This window comes from Salmo trutta, chromosome 23, assembly GCF_901001165.1.
Source record: "Salmo trutta chromosome 23, fSalTru1.1, whole genome shotgun sequence".
Classification (NCBI taxonomy): Eukaryota; Metazoa; Chordata; class Actinopteri; order Salmoniformes; family Salmonidae; genus Salmo; species Salmo trutta.
Window position 1 is genome coordinate 3,541,376 of NC_042979.1, and position 20,749 is coordinate 3,562,124.

Consider the following 20,749-nt stretch of genomic DNA (forward strand, 5'->3'; position numbering starts at 1 on the left):
AAGTTTTAGGACGACCACCAAAAAATGTAAAATCCTCAAGTAGTTACGAGAAACTTGCTATGTCAACAGAGTGCGGTGCTTATTATTGGCTGCGTTAGGTTAGGAAATCCGACTTTTTGGATATCATTAGTGATATGTTAGAGAAATGCTCCACTGAACAATTCAGAACATGAATAATCATATTTTTCTTGGTTTAATTTATTTTATAACATAAGGAAGTGACATTTCATCACCAAAGCGCATTTTCCCCCACTCTGAGCAGAGTGGGTGGACACAGTCCTGTATACAGTATTTGTATTTACTTCAAAGCCACAAAGTCCACAGACAGATAGACAGAACATAAAGGCAGTCCCTTCTGTGTCCAGGTGGCTGCCTTAGTGGGAGGGAGTTACTGAAGATGACAGCTGGACCAGAAGGGCGCATAGACCCCACTCAGGACTGACTGACGGAGACTCCAGAACACACACACACACACACACACACACACACACACACACACACACACACACACACACACACACACACACACACTGACGCACACACACTGACGCACACACACACTGACGCACACACACACACACACACACACACACCCACTAAGCATTAAGACACACTCATACACACGTTACACACACACTAATACATACACACACGCAGTCATACACACACACATGGCACAGACACCATTAAGGAACACAATGAGGCACGACCGGACTTGGCAGGGTGACATGGAATGTTTTGATAATTGATTCTGGATTGTTACAGTAGTTCTGGATTGTTCTGAGATGAGGCAGTTGACAGTGCTGTACTTCTAATAGCCATCGGAATCCTGCAAGCACAGAGGGTGAGAGGTTACTTTTAGAATTATAATGAAATTATTTTCCCACTTGAGTAACAACTGATAACACTGAACTCTATTACCATCTAAAAAAGCAGTTACTGTGTAACTACATGTTAATACAACGTTACTAAAGCTATTTCACGTTTCACGTTTTAATGTCACGTGTACAAGCACAGTGGAGTGCCTTTTTTGCAAGCTCCAAACACAACAATGCAGTAATCAATATCAATGTAGCACTAAAAATAACAAAAGGTAGAACAAAAACACACAAGAAATAAAAATACGAAATAAGAAGTGCACCAGAAAGTAAGAAGCTATATACAGTGTCAGTTCCAAATACCATATTTACAATGTGCAGGAATACTGGAGTCGTAGAGGTAGATATGTATAGGTGTAAGGTGACTAGGTATCAGGATATATGATCAACAGCAGCGTACACTGAGAGTAAAAAACATTAGGAACACCTTCTTAATAATGAGTTGCACTTCCTTTTGCCCTCAGAACAGCCTCAATTCGTCGGGACATGACCTCTATTTCTTTTTAGAAAGTAACTTTTATTTAACTAGGCAAGTCAGTTAAGAACAAATTCTTATTTACTATGACGGCCGCTACAAGGTATCGCAAGCACTTTACAGGGATGCTAGCCCATGTTGACTCCAGTACTTCCCACAGTTGTGTCAAATTGGCTGGATGTTCTTTAGGTGGTCGACCATTTTAACACATCTACACTGATTGAAGTGGATTTAACAGGTGACATCAATAAGGATCATAGCCTTCACCTGGATTCACCTGGTCAGTCTGTCATGGAAAGAGCAGGTGTTCATAATGTTTTTTACACTCAGTGTAAATTATGATTGTATGTCAGTACGTGTGTGTAGAGTCAGGAAAAACGTGTGTGTGTGTTGGAGTGTCAGTGTGCGTGAGTGTTTAGAGTCCTGTGAGTGTGCATAGAGACAATGCAGAAATGAAATACAAGGGTCACCTAATGTGTAGTTACATAGGTATTAGGGTAACTTAAGGTAAAGTATTACCCTATTTGTACATAATGTTAAAAATAAGATTAATTAACAAATCATATCATATACATACATGGTGCTTATGGACCATGATGATGGTGGATGGAACCCAAAAGGACTTCTTGTGAGGAAATGGGAACCTCAGCCTTCTTAACAGCCAAAATAAACAATTTAACACAAAACCCATGCAAAACAATCTGATGAATGAAACATGGAAAAGGATGACTATCTAAAAAGGGGAGGATGATGAGGAGTAAACCATTAATTGCTGATGCACAAACCATGCTTCCATCCAACCATTTCATATGGATGAATTTCCTGACTCATGAAAATGTCACGACAGGGCTGACAGAAACATGAAATGCCATTACAATTTTATAAATGCCGTCAGAAAATGTGTTCCTTCGACATGGTGGGGTCTTTTTGTGTCTGTAAAATTAATTCTACGAGAAATGGCGGTGGAAACCCCTTTATGTGCAAACAAACTTGGAGTGATGCGATGATATGTTGTGTAGTCCTCCCACTAAGACTCGGGAAAGCACGCAGTTTATTAGGCTACAGATTAAATAAATGATGATGGACTTCAAAGGGTGGTGAAAGTGCATGGTGGTGAGCTTGATGCTCCTTTCCAATAAATATGTAGAGTCTTATTCTGGTGACGTGATGATCGAAGCTTGGCTGCCGTTTGACAAATACAAATAATATCGCTCTTATCCATATTCATCTCATAATGTGGGTAGCCTACCCGCATTGTATCTGCGAAATGTTGGATAGAGCACATGTGCCAAGACCAGAGTGGGCACATTTTCTATATAACGAAACAGTTGTTGTGGCAAAACCATCAGTAGAGTTGAAAATGCGATGGTATGCCATTTAACATTTTCATTCGGTACCTGGGAATCTATGTACACTACGTGACTCGCATCCCCTATGTGCACTAACGTTACGTTATAACGCACAGCCTTTTATCCACTAAAAGTAAGTTTGATGCAAACACATCACTGGTGGGAAAATGTGCATCTTGTTTTATGAAGATTTTTGAATATTTGCATGAAAATCTGTCGCAATTTGGATGGAAACCTAGCTAATGACTCAGTTTGAGACTGAAATATTGGTTTGATTGTCACAAAAGATCAAAGCAGGGCTCTCGAATCCTGTTCCTGGAGAGTTGCCCTCCTGTAGGTTTTCGCTCCAAACCCAGTTGCATCTAACCTGATTCAGTTTATCAAAGGGTGGTTACATGCTGACCACACTGCTTGCGTCACGTACATGTTATTCAGTCATTGCACCCACACTGCTCGCGTGCGTCAACAAACGTCTGCCTAGCTGGCGCATATACCCACGTGGGTGATTGAAAGATGATCTGTGGTCCACATGTAACAGGGTTGGTTATGTTTCCACTTGCCTCTAAAGAAAGGTGTATTTAATGTTCAAGCATTCTGTCACGTCCTGACCAGTAAAAGGAGTTATTTGTCATTGTAGTTTGGTCAGGGCGTGGCAGGGGGTGTTCGTTTTGTGTGTTTTGGTGTTTTTGGTTTAGGTTCCATGTTTTCTATTTCTATGTTTAAATCTAGTTTTCTATTTCTATGTTGGGTTTTTGGTAGGACCTCCAATTAGAGGCAGCTGGTTGTCGTTGTCTCTAATTGGAGGCCATATTTAGTTGAGGTTTGTTTCACTTGTGTTTTGTGGGTGGTTATTTTCTGTATAGCCTGTGTGCCTTATGGAACTGTTTTTCGTCGTACGTTTATTTTGTTTAAGTGTTATTTCTAATAAATTAAGAAGATGAGCACTTTACCCGCTGCGCCTTGGTCCAATCCTTACGACGCCCGTGACACATTCTTATTGGTTGGTTCAACTCTGATGACAATAAGGCGTGTTGTGATTGGCCCCGCTTGCAGATAGGGGGAGATCGCGAACGTCAGGTCTTCCCAGTATGAAAATGTGATGCAAGGAGTAGGTCACGTTCTGAATACTGTTTTCTATTTTCTAATTTACAATGTGTACAAGTTTGCTGTACATTACTGATTTATACATGTGCGGGTATATGGTACCTGTTAGGGATTGAGGGGCTTTCTGGGATGTGCTTTGGCATACGATTGCTGTAAATAAGGGAGTTAGCTTATTATATGAGTGGATATTAACCTGTTGGGGCTAGGGGGCAGTATTTGCACGGCCGGATAAAACATTTACCCGATTTAAACTGATTACTACTCTTGCCCAGAAATGAGAATATGCATATAATTAGTAGATTTGGATAGAAAACACTCTAAAGTTTCTAAAACTGTTTGAATGGTGTCTGTGAGTATCTCCTTCTGCGGCATCTCTATCAAAAATACAGCATCTCTGCTGTAACGTAACATTTTCTAAGGCTTCCATTGGCTCTCAGAAGGCGCCAGAAAGTGGAATGACATCTCTCCAGTCTCTGGGCGAAAAACAGCAGGAGATTTTGTGAGTGGTCAGGCTGAGAACAGTGACACTGGAGATGCGCGTTCATGTGAATTCTCCATGTTTTTCTTTCTCTCTTTGAATGAATACAACGTCGCCCGGTTGGAATATTATCGCTATTTTATGAGAAAAATCGCATAAAAATTGATTTTAAACAGCGTTTGACATGCTTCGAAGTACAGTAATGGAATATTTTGAATTCTTTTGTCACGAAATGCGCTCGCACGTCACCCTTCGGATACTGACCTGAATGCACAAACAAAACGGAGGTATTTGGATATAACTATGGATTATTTTGAACCAAAACAACATTTGTTGTTGAAGTAGAAGTCCTGGGAGTGCATTCTGACGAAGAACAGCAAAGGTAATCCAATTTTTCTTATAGTAAATCTGAGTTTGGTGAGGGCCAAACTTGGTGGGTGTCAAATTAGCTAGCCGTGATGGCCGGGCTATCTACTCAGAATATTGCAAAATGTGCTTTCGCCGAAAAGCTATTTTAAAATCTGACACCGCGATTGCATAAAGGAGTATGTATGTATCTATAATTCTTTAAATAATTGTTATGTATTTTGTGAACGTTAATCGTGAGTAATTAAGTAAATTCACCGGAAGTTTGCGGTGGGAATGCTAGTTCTGAACATCACATGCTAATGTAAAAAACTGGTTTTTGATATAAATATGAACTTGTGTTGCATTTAGCTGTGGTTTTGGTTTTTGTGACATATATGCTTGCTTTGAAAATGGCTGTGTGATTATTTTTGGCAGGGTACTCTCCTGACATAATCTAATGTTTTGCTTTCGCTGTAAAGCCTTTTTGAAATCGGACAGTGTGGTTAGAGTAACGAGAGTCTTGTCTTTAAAATGGTGTAAAATAGTCATATGTTTGAGAAATTAAAGTTATAGCATCTATGAGGTATTTGTATTTCGCGCCACGCGATTCCACTGGCTGTTGACTAGCGTCCCACCTTGCCCAGGGAGGTTAAGTGGATATTATTATTTGACCATGCTGGTCAAACCCTTCATAGCCTGGTTCCTCTCTAGGTTTCTTCCTAGGTTTTGGCCTTTCTAGGGAGTTTTTCCAAGCCACCGTGCTTCTACACCTGCATTGCTTGCTGTTTGGGGTTTTAGGCTGGGTTTCTGTACAGCACTTTGAGATATCAGCTGATGTAAGAAGGGCTATATAAATACATTTGATTTGATTTGATTTGATTTAGCTGGCATACACCGACGTAATGGTCACATAAGCCCACTGCTAACACAGTTGTCTTCATGCTACAGATTTTGCCATCGACAGCCATCAATACCGTTAAGCCCTGCACAACTAACATGCTGTTTCCTATTTAACAACAGCAACAGAAATAAATTATGCTCAACTGGGACCACTGGCTGATGTGACTTGTTTGGACAAAACACAATGCAAGGAGAGTACGATTTACATCTGTTACACACACTCCGGTCAGTTGTAGTAATGCAGTAAAGTTGGTTGCCAACCACCATATAAAGTCCAAAGAAGAAAAAGAAGCCTGAATGAAGGAGGAGAGATGATGAGAAACAAATTTGGTTTACCGTTTTATCTGTGGATTAATTGTTGTAGTAGAGGACCTTGTGCATTTCAGGTAAAAGAAGAACCCAATGTTTGTACACCAGGACAAATTAGCTAGCAACAGTAAGCTAGCTAGCTAAAATGCCATAAATGTTTAATGCTTTTTGACCTCTTTCCAAATTAATATAATTGGTTCAGAGTTTGTTTTAATATTTCAACCTGCGTGTCCTGATCGCATCTGGTGTGGGTGAACAAAATCAACTTGCGTGCGATGGCGCACGCAGACACATGCTTTGCTGCAGGAGGGACTGGTGCACTTCACAAAATAGATGGCATCATGAGGGAGGAAAAGTAAGTGGATATATTGAAGCAGCGTCTCAAGACATCAGTCAGGACGTTAAAGCTTGGTCGCATATGGGTCTTCCAAATGGACAATGACCCCAAGCATACTTCCAAAGTTGTGACAAATGGCTTCAGGACAACAAAGTGGCCATCACAAAGCCCTGACCTCAATCCAATAGAAAATGTGTGGGCAGAACTGAAAAATCGTGTACGAGCAGGCCTACAAACCTGACTCAGTTCCACCAGCTCTGTCAGGAGGAATGGGCCAAAATTCACCCAACTTATTGTGGGAAGCTTGTTGAAGGCTACCCAAAACGTTTGACCCAAGTTAAACAATTTAAAGGCAATGCTACTAAATACTAATTGAGTGTATGTAAACTTCTGACCCACTGGGAATGTGATGAAAGAAATAAAAGCTGAAATAAATCATTCTCTCTACTATTATTCTGACATTTCACATTCTTAAAATACAGTGGTGATCCTAACTGACCTACGAGAGGGAATTTTTACTAGGATTAAATGTCAGGAATTGTGAACAACTGAGTTTAATAGATTTGGCTAAGGTGTATGTAAACTTCCAACTTCAACTGTATATGCATACAATGCCCTGATGCATTTAGTGTTCAAATCAGGTGGACAATTATTGTTTTAGGAAAGTAAAAACCAATACAACAATAGTCTATAAAGTTTTGAACATCGAAACACAATAAATTGTTGTTTTGATATTTCTTATAGGCAGTTTAAGGACACATAAGTAACTGTGGATCATTTGGCCACTATCGCTTGTTTATTGATGGCGCTGGCAGCGCCCAGTCAGAAGTTTCTTTCTCTCTCTCTTTCTACTCTCGGATCTGAAAGGGTCTCTTTGATCTGAACCATCATGGGTCTGTTAGGGTCTGTTTTCCACAAGCCTTTTCGGAATGGGTCTGACTACCCTCGGGTCCATTCGGAACGGGTCTCAGTTTATAAATGTTATATTTATGCATATCGGGTTGGGTGGGAAAGCCATAGATCCATTTCGGAACGGGTCCAACTTTTTTGGACCCGTGAAGACCTCTTCACATCCCTACTCTCAGGTGTGCCCCAAAACTTTTCCTAATCTTGACTGTTTTATCTCGATTGTTTTTAAAACAAGGTGTGCCACGGTTTAAAAAAGGTTGGGAGCCACTGCTCTAGAAGATGTTATAAGCATAGGTAAATATCCTACCTCTGCAGCAGTATCAGCACCCTCTGGGTCCACTGGTGACTCCTTAATAGGTGAGTCTTTAGACATAGCATCTTCATCCTGTAATAATAACACACATTCACTGACCAGGTCAACAGTGGGGAAGTGTTGGAAATATCCACATTACACAATGACAACTTTTGTTAGTTGGTTGCTGTACACACAAAACATTACAAACACCTGCTCTTTCCATGACATAGACTGACCAGATGAATCCAGGTGAAAGCTAGGATCCCTTATTGATGTCACCTGTTAAATCCACTTCAGTCAGTGTATGATGAAAGGGAGGATCGGAACTTTTCTTTTCTTTTTTTTTCACCTAAAATGACATACCCAAATATGCAAGGATATGCATATTCTTGATACCATTTGAAAGGAAACACTGACGTTTGTGGAAATGTGAAATTAATGTGGGAGAATATGACACATTGGATCTGGTAAAAGATAATACAAAAGAAAATATATTTATTTTTTATTTTTTGTTCCATCATCTTTGAAACGCAAGACAAAGACCATAGTGTATTATTGCAGTTTAGGCGCAATTTAGATTTTGCCCAATAGATGGCAGCAGTGTGTGTACAACATTTCAGATTGATCCAGCATTTCAATACTGGACAATATTTTGTATGAAGTCTGCCCAAATGTGCCGAATTGGTCAATTGATACATTTTCATGTAAATAATTATAGAGAAACAACAATGATATGGTAATGCAAAATGTAAACTTATACACTATCTTTCACACATCTAGATGGCTGGGCGGGGTGGGTGTGGAGCCAGACACAGCAGGGGTTCAAACTGTAGAACCCAGTTCCTACATTTGAATATAAAAATGTATTTTATTAAACAAAACTATGCTACATTTTATCTCTGGGACCCTCAGGATGACAAATCAGAGCAATATTACTGAATGTAAGTACATTATTTACCTTCAGAGGTGAATGTATCAAACCAGTTGCCATGAAAAACATTTTTTTGTTGGTGTGTACTCTCCTCAAACATGGTATTTTTAACTGTAATATATACTGTAAATTGGACAGTGCAGTTAGATTAACAATAATTTAAGCTTTCTGCCCATATAAGACATGTCTATGTCCTGGGAAATCCCGTAGAGGTTAAAGAAGACTTTTTAAGCCTTGAGACAATTGAGACATGGATTGTGTATGTGTGCCATTCAGAGGGTGAATGGGCAAGACAAAATATTTAAGTACCTTTGAATGGGGTATGGTAGTAGGTGCCAAACTCACCGGTTTTAGTGTGTCAAGAACTGCAACGCTACTGGGTTTTTCACGCACAGTTTCCCATGTGTATCAAGAATGGTCCACCACCCAATGGCCATTGAGCCAACTTGACACAACTGTGGGAAGCATTGGATTCAACAGGGGCCAGGATCCCTGTGGAAAGCTTTCGATACCTTGTAGTGTCTATGCCTCGACGAACGGAGGCTGTTCTGATGCCAAAAGGGGGTGAAACTCAATATTAGGAAGGTGTTCCTAATGTTTTGTACACAGTGTATTCCTCTTGTTGGTAATGACAAGCGTGCTAACAGTTGCAGGCTGTGGAAAACAAACCTATTACATGAAATTGCTTCTTGATCCATGTGCATGTTCTATGCTACAATACAAGGCATTTATTGGTGCTTGTCATTGGTGTGACCTTTAATAAGATACCGGCAGGTGACACATACAGCTCCACTCATCTCCCAGTGTGTGTGTGTGTGTGTGACATGGCTACCAGCTGACAACCTTAGAGCAATTACCATGCCCTCTCCTCCTGTATGTGTGTGTGTAGGTGTGTGTTTGTGCCCTCTCCTCCTGCCATTCCTTTTAACAACGCCCACCGCGTCTCCATCTGTTCACGCAGCACAGCCAGAAACACACACACGCACACACACATACATACATAGAAAGAAGCACACCACACAGCATCTCTCAACACCCACCGTGGCCAATAAATACTGTCTCTACTGTGCTATTTTTCTATTCTGCTAATCATTTCAAGAAACCCAAACCCATGAAGCCCCATGATATAGTTATTTCAAATTATAAATAAAAACTGGAATATCTTATCCAGGTAAGTATTAACTTGTAACTAGGTAATACGTACATTTTTTTCACTTTAATTGAGCCTTTCCCATATGAAACATGAACAAGATTTTGATTGTGTTCCTCTTGTCTTGTGGCTCGACAACAGAACATACAACAGAACAGGCATCTGTGACATGAGCGCAATGAGTCGGTCTACGGGAGCTGATGAGGTGTGTTCTCTGTTCTGTCTTACCAGCCCAAATCCATTTACCTGCCGAAGCATCGTTGCTAGCGTTGCCAGTTGTTTGTGTGTGGGTGGATGGGTGTCCTATTCAACAAACAAACAGCAGCCTCGCTCTTCCTCCCTCGTCGTCAGACAACCCATCTCTCACACTGTCTAACTAACTGACGAGCGTTGGCTGGCTGCTGTGGACAACCAGATGAAAGTAGATTGATCGCTCTGCTCCCTCACCTGCTGTTCCGTGCTTGCTTTAGGACGGAGGGATGGAGAGATGGATAGAGGGATAAATAAAGGTAAAGAGAGATTGCGCCTGGGTCGGAGCCCCCTAGGCAGAGAAGCTCCTTTGATGGGCTCCTTTTTAATTTGGTCGATATCAATGACACTGTAATGGCTGGGGCTCAGAACTCAAGCAGGGAACAGACAGGCACTCAGGCTCTGTCTAAATGAGATCAATCCAATTCTGTGCACCGTCTCTGGCTTCGTTCCAAATGTCACCCTATTCCTTATATATGTAGTGCACTACTTTTGAACAGCGCCCATATAGGGAATTAGGGGGCCAAAATTAGGGTGTTTGTTCTGTCAAACTCGGAGGACACGTTAAGGTGTTACACAGAGGACACAATTAGGCATTAGACAGGGTTTGGAGATAAACCGCTAGGTAGCCAATCAATGGCCACAGGAAATGCCACAATCAAACCTCTTTCAAAACAAATCAAATGGACAGGGGATTGTGTCGACACACAGGCGATTAACAGAGAAAAACAAAGATTGTAATTGGCTGAAAAATAATACTGAAGACATTACTCTGATTACCAGAGTGGTTCCAAGGCATTGCCTCCTGTCCAGACCAAAATATTTATTATTTTTGCAGCAAAAAATTCCAATACTTTATCTTATTCATCAGTAGCAATTCTGGGTGTGTGTAGGTAATTATTGTTATGAAGTCCTTGATCTTGGAACCCAGAACCAAATGTTGTGCGGACACTGGCCAGCTACTCGATTTGTTTAACATTTACGTTAACAGTCTGTCATTAAATTCTAAATCCTAAAATCTACAACTTAAGGACATACAGTAGGAGCTCCTCAAGAAACCTTTGATTGAGCAATACACTGTTCTCTTCTCTGCCCAGGGAGATTCTATTTGTTTATAACTTCCTCTCAGTAGCATAACCACAGCCTAATTGTATAATCCCTCTAGAATTTTGTCCCATTTAACACTATATTAATCTCTGTGTGTGTGGATGTGTGTGTGTGTGTGTGTCATGTAACAATTTATTAATCTAGTCATAAACAAACAAAGGCAAAGGAGGAAGGCAGCTAAAGTTATTTTTCTAATTAGTGAGATTTTCTCTCTGATTGATGTCATTGATTTTTTCCTAATAATAATGCCAGTGTGTGTGTGTGTGTGTGTGTGTGTAAGGACACTATACAGATAATGAATGCAATGATTGCTGAGTACCTGTGACGTCAGCAGGGTGCTTTGGGGTGGCTAATTCACCTGGCAGATGAACACTGTTAAAGCAACAATCTGTCATTTGTTTTTCATACAAATGGCAGCCCCTCCACTTGTTTTGCTATAAAGCTGAGGGATGGGGCTGGAGAAATGCAACCATTCTCAAATGCATAGATTGAGTTCAGTTCTACTAAACCCTTGAGGCAAGTTTTTTCCCTCAAGAACCAATGGGTGTTTGTCATTCATTGAATTGACCATTTGAACAGCAGTACATATTGCAGATTGTCCCTTTAATTGGAAGAACACGGAAGGGCAGACTGAGGAAGCCCTGTTGCTCTGCTGTTGGTTTGAAGATGAATCATCACTACTACTACAAGGCCAGCATTGCAGGCAAGCTTTACTTTTATATATCCAAGATTCGGTTCAGTTTTGTTTTGAAAGAGAGACAATCCATTTTTCATCTTCAGAGACCATCAGGGCTGCAAATTGTCTGTCTGGATCTTTCTCTGCCTTTATATAAACAGACCTTCAGACAGACAAGTGAGAATCCATCTTGCTTTTTATGACTGAAAACTAAGAACGCCGGAGGAAGAGGAGAAGAAAGGAAAAAGCAACAAGCCAGAGGACTCAAGGTCAGGCTCCATTTGACAGGGGGGAAAGAGAAGTGAATTAGCTGTCACATATAAAATGGTTGAAAAATGCTGTGCTGAAAGGAAAGGACAGCATTCAGATGGCAATAGGTTCTGATGAAATGTCAGTATCAAGACTAAAATGAATAGCAACGGTTGCTTCTGTTTTCTCTCTTACAGTGCATTTGGAAAGTATTCAGACCCTTTGACTTTTTGCACATTTTGTTACGTTACAGCCTTATTCTAAAATTGATGAAATTATTATTTTTCCCTCATCAATCTACACACAATACACCACAATGACAAAGCAAAAACAGGTTTTTATAAATGTTAACAAACGTATTAAAAATAAACTACAGAAATACCTTATTTACATAAGTATTCAGACCCTTTGCTATGAGAGTAGAAATTGAGCTCAGGTGCATCCTGTTTCCATTGGTCATCCTTAAGATGTTTCTACAACTTGATTGGAGTCCACTTGTGGTAAATTCAATTGATTGGACATGATTTGGAAAGGCACACACCTGTCTTTGTAAGGTCCCACAGTTGACGGTGCATGTCAGAGCAAAACCCCAAGAACACAGTGGCCTACATCATTCTTAAATGGAAGAAGTTTGAAACCATCAAGCTTTTTCCTAGATCTGGCCAAATTGAGCAATCGGGGGAAAAGGGCCTTGGTCAGGGAGGTGACCAAGAACCCGATGGTCACTCTGACAGAGCACCAGAGTTGGGAGAACTTTCTTGAAGGACAACCATTTCTGCAGCACTCCACCAATCAGGCCTTTATGGTAGAGTGACCACATGGAAGCCACTCTTCATGATAGCTCACTTGGAGTTTGCCAAAAGACACCTAAAGACTCTCAGACTATGAGAAACAAGATTCTCTGGTCTGATGAAACCAAGATTTAACTCTTTGGCCTGAATGCCAAGCGTCACATCTGGAGGACACCTTGACACAATCCCTACGGTGAAGCATGTTAGTGGTAGCATCATGTTGTGGGGATGTTTTTAGTGGCAAGGGCTGGGAGACTAGTCAGGATCGAGGGAAAGATGAACGGAGCAAAGTACAGAGAGATCCTTGATGAAAACCTGCTCCAGAGCGCTCAGGACCTCAGACTGGGGCGAAGCTTCACCTTCCAACAGGACAATGACCCTAAGCACACAGCCAAGACAACGAAGGAGTGGCTTCGGGACAAGTCTCTGAATGTCCTGAATGTCCCAGCCAGAGCCCAGACTTGAACCCGATCAAACACCTCTGGAGAGACCTGAAAATTGCTGTGCAGCAACGCTCCCCATCCAACCTGACAGAGCTTGAGAGGATCTGCAGAGAAAAATGGGAGAAACTCCCCAAAAACAGGTGTGCCAAGCTTGTAGTGTCATACCCAAGAAGACTCAAGGCTGTAATCGCTGCCAAAGGTGCTTCAACAAAGTACTGAGTGAAGGGTCTGAATACGTATGTAAATATGATATTACATTTTGGTAATAATTATTTTTGCAAAAAAGAATATATACTGTTCAAAAAAATAAAGGGAACACTTAAACAACACATCCTAGATCTCAATGAAAGAAATAATCTTATTAAATACTTTTTTCATTACATAGTTGAATGTGCTGACAACAAAATCACACAAAAATAGTCAATGGAAATTCAATTTATCAACCCACGGAGGTCTGGATTTGGAGTCACACTCAAAATTAAAGTGGAAAACCACACTACAGGCTGATCCAACTTTGATGTAATGTCCTTAAAACAAGTCAAAATGAGGCTGAGTAGTGTGTGTGGCCTCCACGTGCCTGTATGACCTCCCTACAACGCCTGGGCAAGCTCCTGATGAGGTGGCGGATGGTCTCCTGAGGGATCTCCTCCCAGACCTGGACTAAAGCATCCGCCAACTCCTGGACAGTCTGTGGTGCAACGTGGCGTTGGTGGATGGAGCGAGACATGATGTCCCAGATGTGCTCAATTGGATTCAGGTCTGGGGAACGGGCGGGCCAGTCCATAGCATCAATGCCTTCCTCTTGCAGGAACTGCTGACACACTCCAGCCACATGAGGTCTAGCATTGTCTTGCATTAGGAGGAACCCAGGGCCAACCGCACCAGCATATGGTCTCACAAGGGGTCTGAGGATCTAATCTCGGTACCTAATGGCAGTCAGGCTACCTCTGGCGAGCACATGGAGGGCTGTGCGGCCCCCCAAAGAAATGCCACCCCACACCATGACTGACCCACTGCAAAACCGGTCATGCTGGAGGATGTTGCAGGCAGCAGAACGTTCTCCACGGCATCTCCAGACTCTGTCACGTCTGTCACGTGCTCAGTGTGAACCTGCTTTCATCTGTGAAGAGCACAGGGCGCCAGCGGCGAATTTGCCAATCTTGGTGTTCTCTGGCAAATGCCAAAAGTCCTGCACGGTGTTGGGCTGTAAGCACAACCCCCACCTGTGGATGTCGGGCCCTCATACCACCCTCACGGAGTCTGTTTCTGACCATTTGAGCAGACACATGCACATTTGTGGCCTGCTGGAGGTCATTTTGCAGGGCTCTGGCAGTGCTTCTCCTGCTCCTCCTTGCACAAAGGCGGAGATAGCGGTCCTGCTGCTGGGTTGTTGCCCTCCTACGGCCTCCTCCACGTCTCCTGATGTACTGGCTTGTCTCCTGGTAGCGCCTCCATGCTCTGGACACTACGCTGACAGACACAGCAAACCTTCTTGCCACAGCTGGCATTGATGTGCCATCCTGGATGAGCTGCACTACCTGAGCCACTTGTGTGGGTTGTAGACTCCGTCTCATGCTACCACTAGAGTGAAAGCACCGCCAGCATTCAAAAGTGACCCAAACATCAGCCAGGAAGCATAGGAACTGAGAAGTGGTCTGTGGTCCCCTCCTGCAGAACCACTCCTTTATTGGGGGTGTCTTGCTAATTGCCTATAATTTCCACCTGTTGTCTATTCCATTTGCACAACAGCATGTGAAATTTATTGTCAATCAGTGTTGCTTCCTAAGTGGACAGTTTGATTTCACAGAAGTGTGATTGACTTGGAGTTACATTGTGTTGTTTAAGTGTTCCCTTGATTTTTTTGAGCAGTGTATATATATATATGTTTTTTGCTTTGTCATAATGGGGTATTGTGTGTTGATTGAGGGGAAAAAATGATTTAACCAATATTACAATAAGGCTGTAACGTAACAAAATGTGGAAAAAGTCAAAGGGTCTGAAAACATTCCGAATGCACTGTATATGTGTATAAGAATAAAAAGTAACCCCCACCTGTTTGTCATTCATCTCAATTTAAATGTTGTGTTAGAGAGAGGTAGAGCTAAAACTAAGAGATAGAGAGCTGTAAAGTGTTTGTGTAAGTGAGGGTATCAAATATTGAACAAGGTAGAAGTATGTGTCAGGTATCTCAGGTTCTCACCTGTTTGGCTGGGTCTTTCTTGACCAATCCGGTCGCAGCAGCAATATTCCCCGCCCCCTCCACAGTCCTGTGGGCCACTGCTGTCACACCTGTCACCATGGCCCCGCCCACCTGGGAAACTCCAGACACTGTTTTACCTGCAACTACCGGGAAAGAGAGAGAACATATGTGGGGGTCACTTCTAGGAAGATTTTAACCCACTTAAACTCAACATTTCTCCAAGTTTCACCTTTGTTGTAAAGCTCTAGTTATTTTGTTGCTTTGACAGTCATTTATGAAAAACAAGCTACCATTCCCAGTCACAAGGGGATTTATGGCTGATTTAAGAAGAAATTGTCAACTTTTTATTGTTATTTTATTGTGTTACTTTTTATTACTTTAGTTTATTTTGTAAATTTTTTCTAGACTCATTTTTTCTTAAAAATGCATTGTTGGTTAATTTTTTATTTTTTAAAATTTTATTTCACCTTCCTTTAACCAGGTAGGCCAGTGGAGAACAAGTTCTCATTTACAACTGCGACCTGGCCAAGATAGAGCAAAGCAGTGCGACACAAACGACACAGAGTTACACATGGAATAAACAAGCGTACAGTCAATAACACAATAGAAAAGTCTATATACAGTGTGTGCAAATGCAGTAAGATTAGGGAGGTAAGGCAATAAATAGGCCATAGTGGCAAAATAATTACAATTTAGCAATTAAACACTGGAGTGATAGATGTGCAGAAGATGAATGTGCAAGTAGAGATACTGGGGTGCAAAGGAGCAAAAAAAAGAAATAACAATATGGGGATGAGGTAGTTGGGTGGGCTATTTACAGATAAATAAGGGCTTGTAAGTAAGCCTTTCATGGTAAAGTCTACACCTGTTGTATTCAGCGCATGTGACAAATAAAATTAGATTTGATTTATTTGGCACTTACTATAGTCCTTTTTTATTTAACTTCTTGAGATGGTAAAACATGTTTTTTATTAAGTTGAACATGTGCTCTTTATGACAGAATTTTAAAATGAGGTGAAATCAAATGTTTTTTTGGACTAAGTTACACTTCTCAAAAGGCACCGAATTGGTGGAACGACCCACTTACTTATAGCGCCTTCAGAAAGTATTCATACCCCTTAACTTATTCCACATTTTGTTGTGTTACAGCCTGAATCTCTAATGGATTAAATTGAGATTTTTGGTCACTGCCCTACCCACAATACCCTATAATGTCAAAGTGGAATTAATTATGTTTTAGACATTTTTACAAATTAATTAAAAAAATTAAGCTGAAATGTCTTGAGTCAATAAGTCTTCATCCCCTTTGTAATGGCAAGCCTAAATAAGTTCAGTAGTAAACATTTGCTTAACAAATCACATAAGTTGCATGGACTCACTCTGTGTGCAATAATAGTGTTTAACATTATTTTTGTATTACTACCTCATCTCTGTACCCCACGCATACAATTATCTGTAAGGTCCCTCAGTCGAGCAGTGAATTTCAAACACAGATTCAACCACAAAGACCAGTGAGGTTTTCCAATGCCTCGCAAAGAAGGGCACCTATTGGTAGATGGGTAAAAATAAAAAGCAGACAGTGAATATTCCTTTGAACATGGTGAAGTTATTAATTACACTTTGGATGGTGTATCAATACACCCAGTCACTACAAAGATACGGGCCGGAGGGGAAGGGAACCGCTCAGGGATTTCACCATGAGGCCAATGGTGACTTTAAAACAGTTATAGAGTTTAATAGAGCAATTAACTTTTTGTCCTGAATACAAAGTGTTATGTTTGGGCAAATCCAATACAACACATTACTGAGTACCACTCTTCGTATATACCAGCAAAGTGGTGGCTGCATCATGTTATGGATATGCTTGTGTAACGCCCTGGCCATAGAGAGGGGTTTTTTGTTCTTTATTTTGGCTAGGCCAGGGTGTTACATTGGGTGGGCGTTCTATGTTCATTTTCTATGTTGTCTGTTTCATTGATTTTGGCCGAGTGGCTTCCAATCAGGCACAGCTGTTGTTGGTTGTTGCTGATTGGGAGTCACACATAAGTGCCTGTTTTTCCGTTGGGGTTTTGTGGGTAATTGTTTCTGTTTCGTTTCGCACCTGACAGGACTGTTTTGGCTGTCGGTTTTGTTGTTTTTTGTATCGTGTTCTTACGTTAATTAAAATCATGATGAACACTAACTCCGCTGCGCCTTGGTCTACTCTCTCTCCCGACGGCCGTTACAGCTTGTAATCGTTTAGGACTGGGGAGTTTTTCATGATAAAAAATAAATGGAATGGAGCTAAGCACAAGCAAAATCCTAGAGGAAAACCTGGTTCAGTGTGCTTTCCACCAGACACTGGGAGATGAATTCCCCTTTCAACAGGACAATAACGTAAAACACAAAGCCAAATCTACACTGGAGTTGCTTACCAAGAAGACAGTGAATGTTCCTGAGTGGCTGAGTTATAATTTTGACTTAAATTTACAGGAAAATCTATGGCAAGACTTGAAAACGGTTGTCTAGCAATGATCAACAATCAATTTGACAGAGTTTGGAGAATTTTGAAAATAATAATGGCCAAATGTTACACAATCCAGGTGTGGAAAGCTCTGTCATTCACCTATTAACTTCATCCAATGAGCATAGCACACTAAGGCAATTCCACCACGCTTGCTGATTAACCTATGGGGTCACTTGTGCAATAATCACTTCCCTTTCTGTCAACCAATAGGCATAAATCTAGGGCATATCTGTCTCTGACTTGATGTTTTGCAGCAACAGTCTTCCAACGACCTTCCACCTCCCCACCACCACCAGCATAATAACCTGAAGGCCCATCATCGGAACCCCGTTCTAAGGACCATTCCTCAGAGACAAGGCCTACCCCAACTATTCAATAAAATTCCATATTGTATTCTGTCTCTGCTGTCATTCAGTTAAGCCTGTACTCAACTGAGTAATGGTGGTAATGGTGACATGTAGCCTACCTGTTGTGACTCCGTCCTTTGTTTTGTTGCCTATGAAAAGAACAAAACGTGAAGGACAGGTGACAAATATTTAACATCCCATTGATGTCAATGGGACCACAGTCATTCAATAAAATGATCACTTTAACCATGGTCATACATCATTTCTTACATTCAACATCTCAGCAACATTTAACATTCAACATCTGAGCAATGATTAAAAAGAAAGTATAAGGAAAGAGCATGTAGGCTACAATTGTCAAGACCTACCGACAAAGATAACGCCCTCTTTTGTCATCTCAGCCGCCCCAGTTACTCCCTGCTTTGTCTTCTCCGCTGCTGCCACGATCCCATCCTTGGCTTTTGAGAATCCCTTTATTAGCGCGTCCATGGTGTCCAAGTGACACAGCAACAGCTGTGGAAATGTCAAACCGGGCTGTGCAGTCAGTGCCGTGAAGAACTTCTAGAACTTCTATCTCGGTTACCGATGGCATTACGATGGGAAGGAGGAGGAGGTTAGGGTTTTGCAGAAATGCCACCTCCCGCCGTTCTCTTTCTTTTGACAGACCTAGCAGGTTAATGTGGTTTATAGATGCAGTCTGGGATCTTAATCGCAACAGATTTGTAACACATTATACGAATTGGATTCGTAACATATCATACGAATTGGATTCGTAACATATCATACGAATTGGATTCGTAACATATCATACGAATTGGATTCGTAACATATCATACGAATTGGATTCGTAACATATCATACGAATTGGATTCGTAACATATCATACGAATTGGATTCGTAACATATCATACGAATTGGATTCGTAACATATCATACGTAACGTATCATACGAAATGGGTGACTTCGTACACAATTGGATGAGGTATTACACACAAAACTGGGACCCGTTTAGGCTAGGGAGCACTACATTCAAAAGTACTGGCTGAAATATATACATAAGTTCTGGAGCATCACTTTAACAGGTATTCCAATTCCCTTTTACATGCATGACAATGGTTATGGACAACAGGAGCCAGGTATTTCCCGTTAGAAGCCTTGGTGATTCCGACTAGGTTAAAACTAGTTTACCACACCTGTTGGCAGCACACATCACATCTGTCCTCCAGAAACGGTGTCTCACCATTCAGACAATTGTATGATGGCTACATCAAGCCTACTTTTATCATGAACAATTCCGATACCAGCTCGGTCTTACATTTTCATAGAGAAGGGAAATAATAACAATTGTAGTTTATTGAGAATAATTAATCATGAAACAAAATCGACTGGTGTTGAAAAAATGGCATTCGAATTCCTACAAACCTGTGGATTGTTTGCGCACCTGCTATTTGCCTTCCAACTTCCCCTTTCGACACTGAAATTCGTGTTGCCTTGTCTAGATTTCGCCCTGCAGGTTTGAAACCGATACTCTTCTCCGTTTCAGAAGCAGACAGCTCGTAATCCCGTGGTGCTGATGCTGAGAGAGCTCGAGATAGAATGGCTGCTTTACTGTCTGCATCCCACCACCTCGTGCGCCGCCCCACACACACATCCCCTCCCCTCTCCTCTCCATTACCCATCTCATTCAATCAGTTATGGTGACAGTGGATCTTGGATGGATAACAAGCATCATGGGAGAGGATGATGAATGCTACACTGTAATCACAAATAGCATCTGTGTCTGATCACCCACTTTCCTCCCCTTTATTTCTTCCTCCATCCTCTCCCTCCCCCCATCTTCCCGCTCTGTTTTCTGCCATCTCCTCCCCCCTCATCCCCACCCTCATACTCCTCGCCCTCCTCCCAACTTTTCTCCCTCCTCCACCCCTGCCCCGCCACTTCCTGTGGACCACCCTGGGGGCCCAGTCGGAGTCTCTCTCTCTCCACCCTCTCTTTCTTTCTGTCTCTCGTCTCACTCACTCACTCACTCACTCACTCACTCACTCACTCACTCACTCGTGTAACACAGTTGTGCTATGGAAGTTTTCCAACAGAAGATGTGTTTGTGGTACATGGGCTACTTTACCTGATCTGGGTAAGGACCGAAAATTGCCAAAGACGTCAGCCACCCCAGCCATGGGCTGTTCTCTCCGCTACCCCCTGGAAAGTGGTACCGGAGCATCAGGCCTCGGACAAACAGGCTCAGAGACAGCTTCTATCTCCAAGCAATGAGACTGTTGAACAGCTAAGTGATGGCTGCTCACAGGTTTCTAACCACACACTCACATACACTTACACTGACCACTTTTGCGCGCACACACACACACACACACACACACACACACACACACACACACACACACACACACACACACACACACACACACACACACACACACACACACACACACACACACACACACACACACACACACACTTATCCTGCTGTTCCATCAGTTTTATACATGCCTTCATATACATATTGTATCTACCTCTACTACCACTGTATCCCTGCACATTGATATGATACTGGTACTGACCTTGTATATAGCATTAATTGTGTTTTTATTTCTAATTCGTTTTTATTTGAGCATATCTCTCTTTAAGATCCTATTCTGGATTTTCTATTTTCTTACCTTTGATATTGACACTGCACTGTTGAGGAAGAGCTTGTAAGCA

At 41.7% G+C, this 20,749-nt stretch overlaps 1 protein-coding gene across 2 annotated transcripts; it reads right to left on the bottom strand.

The window, feature by feature from the left end:
* Window positions 1-611: 611 nt before the first annotated feature.
* LOC115159105 (alpha-synuclein-like) lies at window positions 612-19,608 on the bottom strand. Of its 2 annotated transcripts, none has more exons than XM_029708522.1 (6): window positions 19,473-19,608; window positions 18,400-18,544; window positions 18,151-18,180; window positions 15,179-15,321; window positions 7,394-7,472; window positions 612-831 (listed from the first exon to the last, which is right to left on the bottom strand). In XM_029708522.1, the coding sequence occupies exons 2-6, from the start codon at window positions 18,518-18,520 to the stop codon at window positions 812-814; spliced, it is 393 nt and encodes a 130-aa protein (XP_029564382.1). In that variant the 5' UTR covers window positions 18,521-18,544; window positions 19,473-19,608; the 3' UTR covers window positions 612-811. The 2 variants fall into 2 exon arrangements, with proteins under 2 accessions (XP_029564382.1, XP_029564381.1); XM_029708521.1 differs by having other exon boundaries at window positions 19,454-19,608.
* Window positions 19,609-20,749: the final 1,141 nt, after the last annotated feature.